At 34.0% G+C, this 20,526-nt stretch overlaps 2 protein-coding genes across 5 annotated transcripts in view; one reads left to right on the top strand and one right to left on the bottom strand.

The window, feature by feature from the left end:
* LOC136341771 (very long chain fatty acid elongase AAEL008004-like) overlaps window positions 1–15,915 on the top strand; it is a 33,001-nt gene extending 17,086 nt beyond the window's left edge. The window contains exons 3-7 of the mRNA XM_066287079.1: window positions 7,908–8,098; window positions 8,238–8,318; window positions 8,371–8,533; window positions 8,589–8,905; window positions 13,090–15,915. Coding sequence (XP_066143176.1) covers window positions 7,908–8,098; window positions 8,238–8,318; window positions 8,371–8,533; window positions 8,589–8,905; window positions 13,090–13,260 — 923 coding nt within the window. The 3' untranslated portion in view covers window positions 13,261–15,915. The remainder of the gene's footprint in view (window positions 1–7,907; window positions 8,099–8,237; window positions 8,319–8,370; window positions 8,534–8,588; window positions 8,906–13,089) is intronic.
* Window positions 15,916–16,611: 696 nt separating this feature from the next.
* Window positions 16,612–20,526, bottom strand: part of Rabex-5 (Rabaptin-5-associated exchange factor for Rab5) — a 30,987-nt gene continuing 27,072 nt past the window's right edge. For 3 of the 4 annotated variants that reach the window (XM_066286897.1, XM_066286889.1, XM_066286905.1), the window contains exons 4-9: window positions 20,200–20,518; window positions 18,765–19,021; window positions 18,139–18,296; window positions 17,781–17,913; window positions 17,619–17,728; window positions 16,612–17,567 (exon numbers count right to left, since the gene is read on the bottom strand). In XM_066286897.1, coding sequence (XP_066142994.1) covers window positions 16,800–17,567; window positions 17,619–17,728; window positions 17,781–17,913; window positions 18,139–18,296; window positions 18,765–19,021; window positions 20,200–20,518 — 1,745 coding nt within the window. In that variant the 3' untranslated portion in view covers window positions 16,612–16,799. The remainder of the gene's footprint in view (window positions 17,568–17,618; window positions 17,729–17,780; window positions 17,914–18,138; window positions 18,297–18,764; window positions 19,022–20,199; window positions 20,519–20,526) is intronic. The other variant, XM_066286880.1, reaches the window with a different exon arrangement.

The raw sequence follows: 20,526 nt of genomic DNA, 5'->3' as shown, positions 1-20,526 counted from the left end.
TATCCTTTGGGAATTGCTACGACTAAGCACTTCTATAAATGTGGATGAACTTGGCTCTTACCGTTTCAAAGGGCGTTGAAGAATAAGCTGAAAATTAATTATAAGAGAATATTAACACTTATCTAGTATTTATCCAGACTATCAAGAGCACAATGTGAGTTTCCTCCCACGTCGTTCATTACATAATGTAGCAAGCAAAGTAACATTTCTTACAGAAAACCGTTAAAAGAGGATTTGGGAAGCTTTAGTTGGTTTTAACCATTTTTACTATTATTCTTACAAGGTTAAAATTGGTGATAAACTGGATGTGTTCAATACTGACTATGTATTTTCCACTATAATTTTATTCTGACATTGCATATCAATTTGTTAATGTTTTAAAGCACTTAATACGCCATCGCTAATATAGGTACAGTTTATTGTATTTACATTTTGTTAAAACCTATATAAATGCGTGTATAATAGCTTGAACCTTTGAATGGACGACAAACCATGTTTACTACTGAAACAAGCTAAGTTGCTTAATTGGAGGATTGGAAACTAATGGATTTCTTACGTCGAAAGTTAATTTTTCGTCAGTCACAGCTGCAAATTAAGGCAATTTCGTGTTTACGATAGAACGTTTGTTCTTATTATGAATATCCAAAACGCTTTCTCTTATCAAACTACTGAAAAACATTGATACATTTTAGAGATCATAATATTCCTTACGGTTCAGTTTTATCGAAGCTGAAATATTCGGGATGTGGAAATTCAATACTTCTCTAATGTCAAATACAGGGTGGCCGTTTGAAAACGAAACATCCGCAGTTCTGAATACCTTGGAGAATATGAAAAAACGCTCGGATACGTAAAACTTACTTTTGAGGGAGAAACATTTTAGGCTAATCCGAATTTCCCTATTTGTAATTGACTAAGCGGGAGGGTGTTCATCCCCAACATCTTAAATAGGAAAGAAGTCGAATGACACCTTATTTTGAAAGTAATTTAATGTACTTCGTAATTCCTGAGATCAATTAAAGATGTGCAAATTGAATTATTTACGGTCAGTTATTTTAGCTTGCTACATATAGTGGTTTTACTTTCCTGCAATAAATTTAATAGTATTTTCTTTATATTGTTTTTATTATATAAATATTTATATAAAAAGCATCAGGCTGAAAACGCGGTGGTAAATGAGGCAACTAAGGTGGCGGTGTTGGAGATATGTTTTTTCAAGACTCCATTAAGTGCAAGAATGTTAGAGGTGCTACCTGACGTCAAACGTACGAGCGTTCAAGTGATTTTAAAAAAATATAAATTTCATCCGTACACAATACATCTAGTGCAAGAACTTAATGAGGATGATTTTGATAGGCGCTCGCAATTTTACGAAAGTATCTTAAAACGGATTCTAAATGATTAACAATCAAGTTCCTTTTTAATGTCTGTTAACGAACGAATCACGAATCACTCAAACGAATACTCTTTCTTCTTGAAAGATACTGTGATTCGGCACCACTGCCGTTGCAGGTTTGACAATTCTGCAATTATTCACGAGGCCCATACACAATGTCAGCAAAAATCGAATGAGTGAGTGGGAATATTTGGTGACCGTCTGTTAGGCCCATACTTTTTGCATGGTAATTTGAGAAAGAAATGTATCTTGAATTATTGGAAAACGCCATTTTGCCCGGCATTAATGGCAGTAATCGCAATCGATGACTGATACAAGGAAAACCATTTGATATTTCAGTAGGAAGGTGCGGCACCTCATTATGCACTGACTGTTTGTCAATATTTAGATCAAACGTTTCCTGGGCAATCGATCAGAAGGAGGGAGTCCATCAAGTGGCTTCCGCATTCTCCAGACTTAAGTCCATTGGACTTCTTTTTACGACTCACTTAAAAAGCACAATCTACATCATCGAATCAACATCTTTGGACGACTTACGGCAACGGATCATTGAAAAATGAATCAAACCACAGATGATTCAAAATGTTCGCAAGCGATTTCAAGAAAATCTTTTCTATGGTATAGAGGTCGGGAGAGGGCATTTCTAACATTTACTCAATTGATCTGTGGTAACTTTATTCTTGTTTACAAAACGTAAAACGTATTCTCTATCATTGTTCCAAATATTTTTTTGTTATCGTAGTAAAGTGAAACAGATGAAATGACTAAACGTAAACAGCTCAATTTGCACATGTTTGAGAAGCCGCCGTTTTGGTTGTATTCACAGCAGAGACTTGAAATTTCGGGGTTATAAAGTACATTAAATTACCTTAAAAAGGTGGCGTCACTCGACCCCGTTCTCCATTTAAAATTTTGCTAATGCACGCCTCCCCACTTAAGGGGTGCCAGATAGGAGAATCCAAATTAGCCTAAAATGTTCCCCACTCAAGCGTGACTCATTCCTATCCTAGGGTTTTTTTGTAAATTTTCTTAGCTGTTAAAAATTGAGTGTGTTTCATTTCCAATCGGCCACCGTGTATATGTAAGTCTAGCAAATATATGGAAGATATACCCGCATAATTCATTGTTGTCAAGGGAGACACATAATACATATTTCTTTCCCCTGCCGCGCTAAAAGGGCAAAATTACCCGTTCATTAGACCATAGATATCGATCTCCCGCATAACCAACTAATAAAAACTTGAGAACGTGACTCAGTTTGAACTTTTCGGAACTACGTATTTAGGCCTACCACATTTTTTTTCCTGGGAAAGTGTCTTTTCCATACAAAAGTCTGAAGTTTGATTTTAAAAAGGTATGAGCTAACGTGGTGAGATATTTGATATGCAGGTCCTAATTGGAATGGGGCCAAAACATTTGCAAAAATTTCACCACACTACAGAGGTCATTTTCCAAATCCTAAAATGACAATACTGTCGGTTTAGCATGTCAAGCACACACAACACCCAACGCATTAGAGATTTCGTTTTAAATACCGTCGGCACTTACGTGTAGTTATGCACATGGTGAACTAGGAAATAACAGTCAGTTGGACGTACTTATTAAGCAGTGTTTGGTTGGTTTTTGGGACCTACTTTCGCAACTAATTGATTTGTTAAGACTGAAGATGAATTGCAACTACATTATTATAAGGTCTATATTTTGAAATAATTCGTGTCGTAATATCCCCTTAATTGCCTATCCCATATTTATGTTTTTTTTTCTTTTTTTTTCCTATCGTGACTATATGGGATCGTCCAAGTTTTGAAGCATACACGAAATGATGCATGATGTATAGTGACTCCCTAAAATATTCAGACACTTACACTTACAATCTTCTTTTATGTATGATAAAAATAAAAATAAACAATTAGGAAACGGGACTTTGGTTATACGTTTGATATTAGTTTTTGCTTACTAACAATGCAAAAATATATTTAATATTAACTAACAGCATCAAAAAATCAAAAAAAGTATAAAGAACAACACATTTTTGCCATCGCAAACATTTTCGGACACGTTACCAAACAATAAACAAGCGTGGAAGAAATATTAATATTTTCTATGCCCTCCTTCTTTGCCTATAATGGCTTTAAGCCGTTTAGGCATGGTCAGAATAATTTTTTTTATTAAAGTAAGACCAGTTTTCTACCACTCATCTGTTAAAACTTCTTTTTAGCTCATTTTTATTTGTTATTGAATGTTGTCTTACTTGCAAATCCTACTGTTGCCACACATTCTCAATTCGATTAAGATCCGGAAATCGAGCTGAGGTTTTTAGAACTTTTAGATTGTTGTAGAGCATCCATTTTTTAACAATCGTTGCGTTATGTTTGGGATCATTATCTTGATAATACTTAAAACTCCCTTGAATTCCTATATCAGTGGCACTTTTTAACAAATTATTTCGTAAGATGTTTGAGTAAACCATTTTGTTCATTTTCATATTTTTTTGGAATTACTGTCCATTGTTCCATCAATGAACTCTAATTCCCCAACTCTTTTGGCCTAACTGCAGCCTTAGACGCTTACCGATCCGCCACCGTGTTTCACAGTAGGACGTAAATTGCTTGTTTTCAGTCCTTCATTGGGTCTCTTCCATATCATTTGTCGGCCATCGGACCCAAATACGTTGAATTTTGACTCATCGGCAAAAATTACATCCTTCCAATTGTTTTCCGGTAGAAAAATCAGTTTCAATGCAAATTCTTTTCTAAAGTTCTTATTTTTGGTATTTAAGCGGTGCCTTTTTTCTGGGTACCTGACCATTGAAACCATTTGCTTTTATGCATTTCCGCATAGTTTCTTGAGATACTTTTTTACTAGTTTGTCTTTCTAAAGCTATTTTCAGTTTAAGGACACATATTCTGGAATTTTCTTTAATAGCCTTCATGATGTTTCTAACTCTACCTATTTTTGCCCCTCAAAAATTCGTACGAGTATTAGGGGCAATTTTAATAAGTACCATGAACCCCTGTTATAATATTAGATGCAACATAAGACTCTTATGGGCAAAACTATGATCTAAAAATGTCTGAATTTTTTTTGGAGAACCCAAAAACGACCTGTTGGTTAAAATATTTTAGCATTTTTAACAAGCAAAAATTAATATCAAACATATACCGAAGTCCCGTTTCCTAATTGTTTATTTTTATTATTACTATACACATAAGAAGATTATAAATGTAAGTGTCCGAATATTTTAGGGAGTCAATGTATTCCGACATAGCAATAATATAGTGAATTCGTAAATGGCAGTAATAGCAAGATCCTTCAAATATTCTGTGAGATATAGAAACGAGAACACTCCGTAAAAATTATTTAAATAATTTTTGGTATGCCTGTTTAATGTGAGAATACAAAAAACGATTAAATTTTCAGTCATATTTATTAATGTATTTACGAGTTATCGGCAATTTTAGTTTTTATTTTGCTATAAAAATTGCAATAAAATATCAACAATATGACTGCAAAATATCATTTATTGGTGTATAATGTGCTTAGAAAGTTCTTCTAGATTAATCAAACATGCCTAGACGTAGAATGCAGCAAAATTTTCATCAATAGAGTGGGCTCGAAAAAGCTCTTATAGTAGATCTACGAGAGGCTAGTCGGTCATCTAGCGAAGTCGCCACTAGATTGAACCGTAGTATAAACACCATAGTGAGATGTTGTCAGGTATAGTTTCAAGAAACAGACAGGAGAAGGAAGGAAACGGAAAAAGGAAACAGACAGAAAGAGAGATACTGGACGATTCCGACGAACTACAGAACGCTAAGATTACCGATTTTGAATTATGGTCCTAAGGGATAGGTTCATCTCGTCGAGGACGCTAGTGGATCAATAGTTTGCTGAGTATGGAAGGCTCATTGAGATTCGAGCCATTTATCGCATGATAAGAAGTTTTGGACTGATTTCCTACCGTCTCCTTCTAGTGTTACACTTCATTTAAAATCTTCGTCAAAATCGACTGCAATGGTGTAGAGAACCGGATGCATTGCAATCTGGAATGGGATAATATCGTGTTTAGTGACGAATCCAGATACTGTTTGTGTATGCACGATGGTCGGACAAGAGTAACAAAAAGACGGGATGAAAGACGGAATCCTCAGTTTACAATACAGAGGCATGTCCATCAGACTGTTGGGGTAATGGTTTGGAGTACTATTGCATATGATAGCAGGTCACCTTTACTTTTTATTAAAGGCAGTATGAGAGCCCAACGATACATACAATAAGTTCTTGAACCTCATGTCGGGCCTGATCTGGAAACTCTTACTAATCCGATTTTCTAGCAAGACAATGCACGAACACATGTGGCTAAAGTGGGCATGGATTTCTTTCAACAAAATGCAATCAATTTGTTACCTTGACCACCTCGATCTCCGGATCTCTCACTGATTGAACATGTGTGGGATATCGTAGGTAGAAGGTTACATAATTTAGCCCATTCCCCACAAACCTTAGCGGCTCTATGTTATGCTGTCGAGTTAGCCTGGAATGAAACCGCCCAAGAGGATATTAATCACCTCATTAGGTCTATGCTTAGACGTGTTCAGGAATGTATGAGTCGCCGCGGAGACCGATGAATTATTAATTTTTTTTTGTTTTTAACAATTAAACATTTTTATTTTTTAACTAAGTACTTGTTTTAGTATAAGAAACATGCATACTAAAAATTATTTAAATAAAACAATATTTACTGGGCGTTCTTTTTTTCTATGTCACGTCGTATGTCTTTTATTAGATTTTTCGTCCTTCCTGGTGATTATACTTGTTTTAAGTCGCAATATTCATGACTATTGCATTACCACAAATGCATATTACAACTTTTAAGCTAGGTACCAATCGAAATGTTCTTCCTTTTTATTATTAAGTAACTTCCTATGTACTTGAATTGGCATACAATACCTGATTTGTGAATGCTAATTATTCCCAATAAATAATTATTTATAGCTTTTGTTTAGTCATTTCATTCATAGTCCCAGACGGAGACCTCTGAAAGGCTATCGGTCGTGTTAACAACACTTATTTCTGTTTAGTGATGCATATTTCTCGATGTTTAACCTGCATTTTATTAACATAGGTCAGAGATATATTACTGCATCGGTTTTAATTGTCATTTGTACTATTTTACATAACGTTACAAATATAAATGTACCGTGTCAATAGTTGTTGATGCATATATCGGTTATAATTATTGGCATTCTTGTTGTAATAATTTCAGTAAACCTTGGGTTTGATGATTTGCCTGCAAATGGTAGAAGAAATGTATAGAGCCGTTGTGGGGGTAAGAATGTTTTTTTTTTCACGATAACGTGTAGTAAATAAGCGTCAATGAAAAAACGAAAAAAAAATTTTATCGGCACAAACCTGAGGCAATTTCGCCTTCTGATGGACTATTGGTAGCTTCATTATTATCCTTTTTTTGAAATTAAATATTCGGTGACTAGAATTTTTTTATAGTTTGAAGGGGGGAGAATTAAAAAAAAATTATTGCCTCTTCTTCTGTGTAAGTACTCAGTAAAATCGTTTACATTTAAACGAACATCGCTAGAAATATCTTTCAGCAGAACAACTGATATGTTGCTTTGAAATGTGATTCATTTGAATTCAATTGGTTTGCGTTATTAGGCCTCCAAGTAACATTTACTGCATATCTCATGTTACATGTCCTATATATCCTGTATTTCGAATGTGCAGTTTATCTTAGTGTGGTCGCACTCTGTTGATGAAGAAGACGTGATACATGCACCATGAGATTTTCAGCAATTTTACTTGGTATACTGCTTGGTGACATAACGTTGCAAATCATTTGAACTTAAGCAGATATGTTACAATGTATCGCACACCAGGGCAACATTTGGGTAGGTTCATCTGGTATGTGATGCTTTGTGCCACTTCCATTTAAATTCCATTGATTTGCTCTAGTATGTCTCCAAGCAGTATTGTACTATGTATTCTATGTTATATGTCTTATGAATCATGCAGTTTTGCTGTGCGACCGCACTATGGATTTTATCTAACGATTGGTAAGCGTCTGAGTTTGGTACCTGAAATTGGTTTGTTTTTTCCTCATTTTATTTATATGATTGATTAAGACAAACTTACCAATTTGCCAATTTTCTTGGTTCTGAGCGCATACTTTCGCCAGTGGAAAACGTCTTATACTTCAGGTTAAAACTTCATATTCGTCATAGTAATTTTCTTAACAGAGAACTTATTATATATATACCTTATACTTTTAACGTCGAACGAAGGAATTACTGGTAATCTACTTGTAAATAAAAATTACAAGATCAAACCACCGCCCTCTGCATAGAGCCATACTGTTTCAGATTTGTTATACTGTTATATCAATAGATGATTTCGAAAATAATTTAACACAAAATATTATCTAGTTTTTCTCATTTTCACCATTCTTGCATGCTTACCTGTTGTAATAAAAATATAATATTTTTCTTTCTTTCAGATCCCAGAGTAAAAGACTGGCCAATGATGTCTAGTCCTCTGCCCACAATGGCTATCTGCCTGTTCTACGCGTACTTCTCTAAAGTGCTAGGACCAAAAATAATGGAAAATAGGAAACCATTAAATCTTAGGAATCTTCTAATTGTGTACAATTTGATACAAACACTTTTTAGTACCTGGATATTTTACGAGGTAGGTTAACTGCCCGGTTTTATTGATATTTGTTTAATTTTATAATATTCATACATATTTATTAAGTACTACACTTAATTGCAGTGGATTTACGAGATATACAATTAAATATTCATGTTCAACAATCTTTTTTTTTAAGTACCTCATGAGTGGATGGTGGGGTAGCTACAGCTTTAGGTGTCAGCCAGTGGACTATTCCAACAGCTCTATGGCATTAAGGGTAAACTTTTCTAACTAGAGAAAAATTCCCTCTATACATTATTATCATTTAGATGGCAAGGACATGCTGGTGGTACTATATCTCGAAATTCACCGAATTCTTGGATACCCTTTTCTTCATTTTGCGGAAAAAAAGCAGCCACGTGTCAACCCTGCACGTCATCCACCATGGCTGTATGCCCTTTTCTGTGTGGATGGGCTTGAAATTTGCCCCAGGTTAGCACTCTATAGTCATACTTCTGATTCATAACTACAATATAACATTTTCTAGGCGGTCATAGTACCTTCTTCGCATTGCTCAATACGTTTGTACATATTATAATGTATTTCTACTACATGGTGTCCGCGATGGGTCCAAAATACCAAAGATTCATTTGGTGGAAGAAATATCTGACTTCGTTCCAAATGCTACAGTTTGTGGCCATTTTCGCACACCAGTTCCAGCTTTTGTTCACCGAATGCGACTATCCCAAGTCGTTTATGATATGGATCGCCATTCATGGCCTTATGTTCTTGTTCCTGTTCTCAGACTTCTATAAAGTGAATTACAGTAAATTACCCAAGAAGGAAAATCAAGGGGCATGCATGGTAAGATTTTTTTTACATATTAAGCGAATTTTATAGAATAAATTTTATATAAAATCAAGCAATTTTGGGGATTTTGGGAAAAGAAACAATTTTATTACGCAATGATCTGCAAAAACAAAATTTTATAAATATGAGACCTTCTGAAGATATGCGAAAAAACTAACAAATCTATTTTTTCTTAATGGTATTATTACTTATTTTCAAAGTGATTAGTACCTTCGTAAGACACTTTTTTATACTCTTAAAGAAAATAGATTTATTCGTCAGGTATGATTAAAAGATCTTGGTGTGATGTAATTATTTAGAGAAAGCACTTTGCAACAGGCAATGAACTATGAACGTAGAGCATTGATTAAACCATTATCCACACCAATCATCATAAAATTACCTTACAATAGTCAAAATACTAATGACCTATTTTGTGTTTTCGCTGAATTGAAATAAAAACATTCCTACATAAATGAATATAATTCCTTGGCTAAATGCTATTGATTGTTTTAACTAATCACTTTTTTACCCGATAATGGTCGATACATATTCAATCAAAATTTTCCAGCTTCAGGCATATAAATTTCTATTGTCTCGAAAAAGTTTGAATTGAGAAAATCAACCAGCTCGCAATATATTTAAAAGAAAAAAAAATTATTCTCAAGTAAGGATGAAAAACCACATTAAATATAACCGAATATTTCAAAAGTATTAATTTCAATAAATTTTACATTTGTTAGAACATAAAAGTTAAAATTTTTTTCCTAAATCTTGAGTTAAGACTTCTGAGTTTTTGTTGTACGAGTATAGTTTTTCCATTATAATTATCTTCGATACTAATTGATATTCTTCATCAAATCCGTCCATACTTAGAAAAATATGAAATGACGAGGTATGTATTACAATTGAAGCGTGAAAATTAAAAAGGGTGTAAGTGCCATGTGGATCAAATTCCATACAATGTTTGCAAAAGGGTCTGTACGACAAGACTAATACTATAAAAAATGGCTTATATACCTTACGCTTTACGTAGCTATCAAATCGTAAAGTAAAATTTGAGTGAGGGTTCAAAATCGTGTGAGTCTTATTTGTTTAAAGGGTGTAAGTGTTAAGCTATTAAATTGTTAACAGTATTCAGAAAGGATGCAGGTGGTAATGTATAGGTAGGAACTTTAACTACACAAAAAACGAAAAAAGTTTATGGAATGTGTCAGAAAAGAACGACAAAAGTGCAGAATTAGTGGATTGCAATACGCAAATTATAGAGGTGTCATTATTTCATTTAAAAATCCACCTGGACGGGAGGTAAACAGTTCTGATCTCTAAATTCCAACAAAGGCATCTTATTCCGCTTTAGTTGTAAATAACTTGTTCTTGCAAATTACTAACGTTCCAGCAAAAGAATTAACCATTCCGTCAATATTACAAAATTGCTGATCATGATAAGTAGAGTACTTTCCTTTTGGGGATTATTCAAATCATAAACATAAGTCGCAGGAGACATGACGCATGCGATACGCCAGAGGAAAGTCGACGCCAAGCAACAGTTCCTATACTGTTCCTGATGGCAACGGGTAATATGTTTAGGTTTGCCGGAAGACTTTTTCTAACATATTTTCATTGAGCCATAAGCGAATACAAGTACTCGCGGAGAAAAATAAAAAAGGAATTACTACAAACACAGATCAACATGGTAAAGAAACGAAAACAAAAAAAGTATACTCCGTATGTGCTTCAGCAACTTATAAATCACATTAAGAGCTTCCCTCGTGAGGTAAATCACTATAGTCGAAAAAAGTTGAGCAAAGAATTCCTCAAGAAAAAATATACAAATTCAACGATTACTTGTGAGTATTACTTCTGAGTAAATTGGAAAATCCTTTTCAACCACATCTGTGTGGTTGAAAAGGATTTTCCAAGTTCGATGTTCGTGCGACCTAAAACAGATACTTGTTCAACATGTGATCTTTATGAAAATAAGATTAGACAATTCCATTAAGTGATCTACGCAGGAAGAAAGTAGGCGTAAAAATGAAAAATGTATCACCACAAGTCTGGAAAGGCACGACTCACAATGATAACTGATATTATAAAATCACAAGCTGTAAGTAGTCAATTTAATGCTGGTTCCATTGATCTAGAATAAGTTCTTTTCGTTCCGACTCTGACGCATTCGGATATGTTTTGCAGTGGCAGTTATCATGTTTGAATTTCAGAGTTCATTTTTTCGATACAAATGACGGTTTTATGTGCATTTGAGATGAGTCTGTCAGTGGGAGGGTTGAGAACGAGATTATGTCTTGTTTGTGTAAAGTTATTTCTAAATCAAATTTTCGTAAATAAAGGGCTCTGGTAATACGGAGTGATAACTGTATAGGGCAAAACAAGAACAAGATTTTTTTTATGTTACTCATTTACCTAGTCGCCAACGAAATTTACGAAAAAGTGGAACAGAAGTTCCATATAAGTGGTCATTCGTTTCTTACCTGCGACAGAGATCGTGCCCAGATAAAGAAAAAAAGAAGTGGTACGAAAAACTACACCTCCGATAGTATAGGGAAGATGATTGATAGAGGTACAGCATAAGTGACCTTTCAATGCAACTCACCTGCTAAGAAACGATTTTGAAAATTTTCAAGGCATGGTAGAGGAAGATCTCAATATTATTAAATTAAAAATTCTCCAATTGGCTTGGATAAAAATCGAACAAGGACAAGCACATTTTGCATAAACCAAAAAGACCTTTTTTGATTCAGAGGAATGGACCGCTTGCAATGTCTTGAAAAAGGGAAAGAGGTTAACTGACCTTTCACAAAAGCAGATAGCCGAACGCGATTGCATTAATCGTGTTTCAGCCGAAAAGCTAAAAAATCTAAAAGACGTGATAGAGTATATTACTTTGAAATAGCCTATTTTTTATAAGGGTCTCATAGAGAGAACTGAATGGAGGTAAAAAGTTTTTTTAGGCTTAGACCCTTTTTAAAGATTCTGATATATATAACACTTAGAATCTTCTAGTCTACAATGTTTAGGCTAATTTTTTCTTTGTATCGACCAGGTGGAAGAGTAGTTTAATAAGGGGGCAAGTTTTGGTCACAGATATGTGTTTCAATTAGTTCATCATCAGGCCTACAATTAAATCAATAAATACTCAAATTAACATGTAGACTTTATATTTATTTTATTGTAGGTTTGGTGATGCCGAAGTAGGCAAAACACGTGTCACCACATATTGTTTTATGTACAACCCTCTGGAACTGCCGGAAGTTTTTGTATGTCCTTCAAGGCAAAGTGTATTATCCCTTAATTATAAATAGTAACAATTAGTGTGTATAAGAGCCTTTAAAGGCCTTGTACTGCATAAAAAATTCCGTCGCGTGTACTTTAAAGATCCTGTGTACTCATGTTAAGAGATACAATTATTGATCAGTTGCTGTGACCCAGTCAGGGGAGGTTCGACCATAAGATGAATCCTTTGTTGAATGTCAGTTGAATGTGTAACAAATAAAGGAGCCACGGGATTAGGTGAAATACCTGTTAGGACTTTTAAGCGTTTTTTTGAAATATACGTCTGTGCCCCAGCAAATGCAGCATATCTCACTGTTGCTCAGTATTCCTTTTCTAATTGCATGAATATGGATGATGAATCGTTCAAGAAGGGTGAAGCAGATTCAACATGTAATTATCAACTATATCTGTCTCGCCAAGATGGTGGAGACAGCTGTTAGAAGAATTACTAACTATTTATGTAAACATAACTTACCGTTGGGAACACAGTTTGGTTTCTTAGATAACGGCAGCATTTCGGACGTATTGTTTGATCTTTTTGGAGTTATACTTGGGCCTTAATTATTACGAGGTTACCGCGCCAATGTTTTGTGATAGTATTAAAGCACCTGACTATGTTTGTTATGAAACATTGTTTAGGCAGTATAAACGCTATGTATTTAGAGCCAGTAGCCTGGGCTGATTCCAGTCGTACTGCTCAGATTGAGTCAGCCACCACCGGATTAAGGTTTTTGATAGAATCGATATCAGTTTTATAGTATATCTAAGAAACTTTAAAACAGGTAGAAGTGTACCATAAATTTGAACCTTCACAAGTTCTTATTCAGTCAATAATACAGGTTTATTCATCAAAGATGATCTGAAATTGTAGATCCACAATTTTCCTAAATAAAGCATTTGTATTTCAGCCCGTGGATGACAATACTTCCAATGATTCAATGGCCAAATTATCCAACAGTGGCACCCTAAAGAACACTTACATCCAAACCGAATCGTACAAAGAGTGCTACTCCAACGGCAGCACCAAAGGTTTCGTCACACAAACAATCGAAATGCGCAGTGACAAGAAAATCGATTAAAATCTAGGACAATCCTATTATTAAATCAGTAATAATTTATTAATGTATTTTCCGTAAATAAGTGGTACCCATTGATGGCTTACGAAGCAATACTTTTCTAGGGGGTTCTTCTTCGTCTTTTTATTCGGTGGAAGTTTTTACTTAAGGCACAAAACCATCAGTTTTTAGACAAACTTTTGTTAAATAAATTTTATCTTCCAGACTTAGGACTGTGATCTTAATGTTTAACCATATGCCTTTTGTACAGTTGTTACAAGAGAGACTTTGATATTTATCAGTTTTGTTAAGGTAAAGTTAACAGAGCCCAGGAAGGTAAAATTTATGCATATGCCTGTGCATGTTGATTGTCATTGAACTACGTTTTCTTTCGCGAATCTCATCATTGGGAGAATTTGGTTAATATAGCCAAAACTATTTCCGCAATTGTCTCGCTGATAGTGGATTATTTAATGCGCCGCAAAATTTTTGAATTTTCTTTAAATCTTTTAACTGTCTAACATATAAGAAAATAAAAGCTATCAAACCCTAAAAATTGCAATAATTTGAATTTTAAAACTAATTTTTTCAGGTATCGTAGTATTAGCGTTCTCTAGATACTCTATGGTGCTGCAATTAGCGGGTATAGGAGAACGAAACATCTTTAGTTTATTTAAGAAAACGCCTACGTTTCGACTGTTATTCGCATTATCAAGGCTTTAAAAAAAATGTATGCTTTATTAGTGTCAAAATCAGGTTGATTGCGGTTTAATATTTCAAACAGCAAGCCTATTGGACATAAACACATAAACAAGTAATTAAAACTGCTTCGTGTATAATAGCCACTACAAACTACGTACTAAGCACACTCAGAAATAAAGCACAAAAATATCAATGGTGTAAACGTTTGACTTAAAGAGTAAGGGCTTTCAGAGTTCCGATTCTTTACGATCACGTGGGAATTAAAAAAAAATTGATTGGACAAAATTTCATTATTATCATAGGTTTCTATAGAATCAGCACCTATGAACATTCCCGATACACCAATACAACGGCCTCAGTTGTTTTTTTTTCTCAGTAACTTCACATCTTGAAATTGAATGGTGCCTATGTGATTTTTCCCACTCTCTACTGCATTTGAGTCATTCTCGGGGTCCTCCAGACGAAAAACATCGTAACTAATTATTTTGTATTTAAAATTTTACAAGGTTAATTCGTATGTTTATGTCCATTACGTTTACTTATTGTACGCGTACAGTAAACTCGTACTCATAAATGCTGATAAACCTTGACTGTGGCATCAGTAAAGAAAAACCTTTCCTGCAGAATAACATAACGAGCTTTATTATCCTGCACCAGCTAATTGCACCACCGTTATATATTCACTTTTTTTCTATTTAAGTAATTCATATTTTGTGTTGAATCTCAAATTTGAAAACTTGGGGAGTTTATACAGTACGAACAATTCATAGAATATGCAATTTCAATTTTCCACTTGATTTCAATAAATATTTCCATAAAACCTTCATAAAAATTTTAAAACGATCCACTTCAAATTAGAATATTTTGCATTTTATTTTAGATTAACACTTTTCACTCCACATTTACATTCTTAAATTCGGATATTTAATAAATACGAATAGATGCGTATATTAGAGCAATTACCGTTAGAATCTTTTTTTGGTATTTTGGTGATTTGAGATTGAGAGTCAAAGAGACACTTCTTCAAAACACATTCTATTTGGAGACATTTGCAGAAAGAAGTACCCAGTTTCAATAAACGTATATGTTTTGTATACATAGATTTCTTTTTCTTTTCAGCTGAAGGGACCACATTTGTTTCTATTCTTTGCATTTCTCTTTGTTACACCAGTGAAACCATTAGTGCCTACGTTTGCTTGGTGCGTGTGTAATGGTTATACTCAACTTCTTGATTCTCTTTGGAAACTTTCTGTACTATATATTTGGACCATAAACAGAGTTAGTATTTCCTTTTTCTATTGTAAATATTATTTTAAGAACCAAAGTTCACTTTTTATTGCTTTGCGAGCGTTTGAACTAAGGGTGTGTCTGAATAAGACACCAAAACAAATTTGCACCCCTATTGTTTCACCAACTAATTTGAAAACAGACCTAAGTTAGGTACAAGAATAAATTCGAGATGTGACAGTGGAAAATAAATGGAACGAGTAGGTACACATATTCGAGGGATAAGTTGAAAAACTGCCGACAAACTATTCCTCATAATATGACTTTTGTAAATATTTATGCCAGATTTGGTCTCTAGCTTTACATTGTTGGATATTATATTATTGTATTTGTTAGCATTTATTCGATTCTTTTAGGTGAACTATGTTGTGGTTTGGTTAAATTTGAACATCACACATTTTCGGATTCAAGCATCAACCCTAAAAAATTGCCACGAGAGCTTAACCGGACCTCCGATGGCATTAGCGTAATACAATAATGAAAAGTTTGTGCAAGCGAGTTAAGATTCCGACACAGCGCGTAAAAGAGTAGCAGTTTTTGGCTATGTACTATTAAGTTTATATTGTTGGGTTTTATCACATTGTCGCTTTTAGCTTTCAAGAACAAAATTTGTTGTTGGTTGCACTGAACATTTTTTGAACTTTTAATATTATGTGTACGGTATTTTTGTAAATAAATTTTTTAAAAGAATCTCTAAAAGATTATCTTTCAATGTTTTCACCTTAAGAAATAACAAAAGGTACAACAAGTTAGTTTCATTTTTTTTACTCAAAAAAAGCAGTACTAAAATGCAAATTAGGTGGTTCCTTGCGAAAAAACTTATCCCTCCCTTTTCCTATTTTATTCAACTTGTACTCCCTTTGAATCTATACAATTAAATTTTGCAAGTACGCAATAGTTATGTATTGAATTAATTAAATTAATAATGAAAATATAAAAATGTTTTTGAAATTGATAAATATTAAAACTTTGCAACATTTGATCATAGAAAAGTCAAGAGCGTACATAGCAATGTCGATTAAAGTATTAAGAATTGAATTGCTTCGATATCAATGATATTTAGCTTTGCAGTACACGTGCGAAGGGTTACGGTATTAAATAATAAAGTTATAACTCGAATCAAATATTTTCGATTTTTTAGTACGAAGAATAGCATCAATCCTGAAATGGTATTATATGGTTAGATTAAAATAACAAATTTGTTGGCGGGTAAAAACTTGATCGGCAGCCGTCTAATTGCTATTTTAAAAAAAGGGCAAATAAAATGTTTATCATCTTACTTCGAACCTCAGTTATTAGAGCACAAGGCGTCAGGCACAAAGGTTGAAATACTTTGTACAATAAATTACTCGAAAATATGGAATGAAACAAAAATCACCTTCAAAATCTGATAACAAAACTAAATGTAATAAATAATATATCTTAATTCAACATTACCATGGAATTACCTCAACAGTATCCGCGTATATATAAATCTTGCATATACATATGTATATTTTTCTTAATAAACACTTCTATCTACAATGGAATTACCTGAATAGCAACCATCACAACACATGAATTAACCTAAAAACTTACTCAACATTGGATGTCGATGGTTCTGCTTCCAATGAATGAAACTCGCCAGTATTACAAGGAATACTGGGAATTTTAGAACCTTGTTTAGAAAATCCTGTATACTTCGTCGGATTCAAAGGAGGGGGCAAATTGATAGTTGGGGTTGATTCGATTTGATCCAAGAGCGTTTCTTCCCGTTCTTCCTTAGGTAAATCTTCTAAAAACGGCAACATAAAGTCATCCTTCACCTTAACAGCAATCACATCAGGAATTTGTAATGGCACTGTTGAAGGAATTAGAGGTTCTTGGCTGATAGTACATGCAGTCCCCATAGGACTGAAAGGATCTGGAGTGAAGCTTCGAAGAGGAGAGCTGCGTTTTTCAGGGGTTAAAGCCTCTGCCATGCTATTTTCCCCGCTTATATCGGAAAAATCAATGTCGTAGTTAACTTTCGACAACCCAAGAATACTGTTATCTTCAGGTGTTAACCCATCTAAACTCAAATTATCGTTAAAAGGGCTTAAATGTTCCATAGACGGTACTTTCTTCAACGGATCTAATTCCTCATTTTGATGTAATTGTAAAGAAATACAAGGCGTTATATCTAAATTAAGCTTGGCTTTATCTTTGTTTTGGCCTGTACTTTGAATGGCCAAAGCTACATTCGCCATTAGCGAGCCAGTGCTTGGTTTGCAATCTTGAGAAAGGGGAAGAGGAGACTTCCGAGGTTTAACTACCAATGGGGTACTATCGAGCACTGAAACCACCTCAGACGTGATTTGTTCCTGTTTTTAGAAATTATATATTGCTGTTGATTTAGAAAAAAACGTAGGTACCTTCAATTTTTTCATATTTTCCATTAACCTGTTCTTCTCATCTTGAATTGTGACATTGCGCTCCTTCAAAGTTTTTAACACGGCCAAATGTTCGCAAAGTTGATGCATCCCTAGAAGATCAATATTATTTTATTAATGTAAGACACAGAATTAAATGTATACCTTCACAAGCAACTAACGCCGAATCCCAAGCACTGACAGAGGTCACTTTCCCGGTCATATAGGCGTCAAACTCCTGCTCTGCCATGTTCAGCGATTCAGCGGTTAAGTTTTCTATAAAAGATACCGCACAACACTGAAAAGCAAGTTAATGTTAAAATCGGACACTTCCTTAAAAATGTGCGATTTATTTTTAGGACTACCGTTGCTAATTAAAAGTTTATATGGATGCATAGTTGGACGTAAGAGGACGACATGCGGAAAAAAATTAATTATTTACTGACGAATTCAGCTCTATTAATATATTTATCGAGTGATTAGAATAAACGATATATGTGTTATAAATCACAGTTTAACTTACTAAATTTGTGAAATAATAACCGGCTTCTCCTTGCATTAATCTGGATTCTTTACAGAATCGGGTCACATAGAGGATGTTACTTTTGAGCCTGGCCGGATTGGCTTTTAACACGACGAAAATCAAAGCTGGAAGAAATTCATCAGCACTTACGGGCCCACCTAAAAAAAAAGAAAAATATGTTCCAAAAATACTCATGATTTTTTTAAATGCATCAATGAAAATGAGAAATTTCTATTTCTTATTATCACATTTTGCTAAAACAGTGCACCGTAAACCATTGTTAAATATTTATACAAAACGAGACATAAGTTTTCCTTGACAAAAAAACCCTGAAACCGAATTACTACCCACAAAAAATTTGGAATTTGTCCCGGATTAAAATCTGCCTAGCATAATGGCAAATTAATAAAAGAACAAACAAAAGTATACCCTACATTTCGCCAATATTATGTAAGTCAAATAAAAATGTGTTTGCCATAATAAGATAAATACTGTTTTAATATTTTTATTGTGCATTTGAAGCTTTATCTATAAGCTAGAACAAAAACTATAAGGAATTTAAGATTTAATTAAGATTTTATCAAGATTCAGTGAAACAAATTCCGTCTTAAAAAATGGCAACTTACCTTGACAATGTTGTAGAACTTCCACTACACTCCTGCAACACTTAACGACGCATTGCAGCTTTTCTTGGGGAGCTTTGACCGAATCCATGCCCAACAAATCAGTAATTGCAGTGTATACCAAATCTCGTACTTCCAGACTAGTTTCGCTGATACAGCAATCTAAATGATGGGCATTGACCCAATTTAGGTTTCTTATGCGGCCTTGGATCGAAAGATCTTTTTCTTCGTCGTTGGTGAAGGAAGGACAGAAAAGTGTGCTACAAGAAAAATTATTTTGAGATAAGTTCTAGAACTTGCATAGTGAAAATTGACGAAATGAGCATGAAACAAAATTCATTGAGGGAATTGTTTCAGAAGGAAATTTTGTGTTAAAAGGAAAAATCCTAGAAATGTGGTATAGTACACTCCACGCGATATATATTTGGAATATCATTGTAGTAATAACGCATCTTAACGAACTTTTTATATCTACTGAGGGGTGATTACTGCATGTGTGCTACAATTTGAGATAAATTTGATAAATCGTGATTTTTTGCAAATTTTCATTTGCCAAGCGAATGTATCCCAGCTATTGCAGAAAATAGAGTGAATATTCAAGTGGCGATATTTTCGAGATTTTAAATCACAATTCAGTACCGTGCTCGAAAACTCCATATTTATAGCGGTAGCTCGTTCTGATGTACGTTACGTTTTTTAAATAGGTCATCCTGTATATTAATGGTTCATTTGAAAAGTCTCTTATTTGTCTCTTCTAATTATGTAATACGCATAATTTGCAGGACTGGAGTGTAAAACAAATAAGGGCATATTATTGAAATATGCAAGCATATTATTTATTACCTAAAAATGCGTTTTTCAAAATATTTTAATGACCTTGTTCTATGGCAAATAGCACCCAAAAACAAAAGGATAAAAGCAATCAAGTTAAGGTTACTTCGAAACATACTCATTGCCTTTGTTTTTAATTCCAAATGCGGATATGAATCTGATTAAACAGTACTAATGATGCGAATGTATAATTAAGAGTTTAATTCTAAGAAAACTACACATTTTCAATTGAAATAGAAATTATAAAACAACGAATTAGGTATTTACTTTTTATCACATTAATATACTTTTTTGTTGTATTCTTCTAAATTTAAATATTATAGTTTCAATTTTCACACATCTTTAAGACCAAAACACACTCAGTTTTTCTAAATATGGTAAAAGTAAGTGTCCAAAACATCTGTAATTTTGTTTGATTACCATTTTTAAGACAATAAACGAGATAAGTTCTAGATGACCTTCACAAAAATATCACTTATCGCTAAAAAGCAGCACGTGAATTTAAAACAATACCCACCATTTTTTAGATAAAACACAATCAGTTAAGGTCGATATGTGGGTAACGACACCATTAGTCAATTACATCTCCATTTGCAAATGAACTCACCTGTACAAGGCGACCATACTGTATTTCTCAAAGAAATCCTCCAAGTCTCCCTTAATATCAGTGTTTAGCTCCTGATAAACTCTGTTCTCATTTATTCTAGTAGTATAAAAGTTGTAAAACTTTTGAGCTACTTCGGCTAGCTCGTCGATAGGCTTCGAATCCATCAAGATCACTTTATGAAAATGCTGAATGCATTTTAAAAAATCTTTCCGGACATCATCTCCCAAGTGACCATACTTGGACAGGAATTCTGTCATCAATTTGTCTGCATCCGGGTTATTTTGCCTTATATTTGCATATTTTTCGGGCTTGCTAATGTCTTGAAGA

Source organism: Euwallacea fornicatus, chromosome 1 (genome assembly GCF_040115645.1).
Source record: "Euwallacea fornicatus isolate EFF26 chromosome 1, ASM4011564v1, whole genome shotgun sequence".
In the NCBI taxonomy this organism is placed as follows: domain Eukaryota; kingdom Metazoa; phylum Arthropoda; class Insecta; order Coleoptera; family Curculionidae; genus Euwallacea; species Euwallacea fornicatus.
This window is presented reverse-complemented; position numbering and strand designations above follow the sequence as displayed.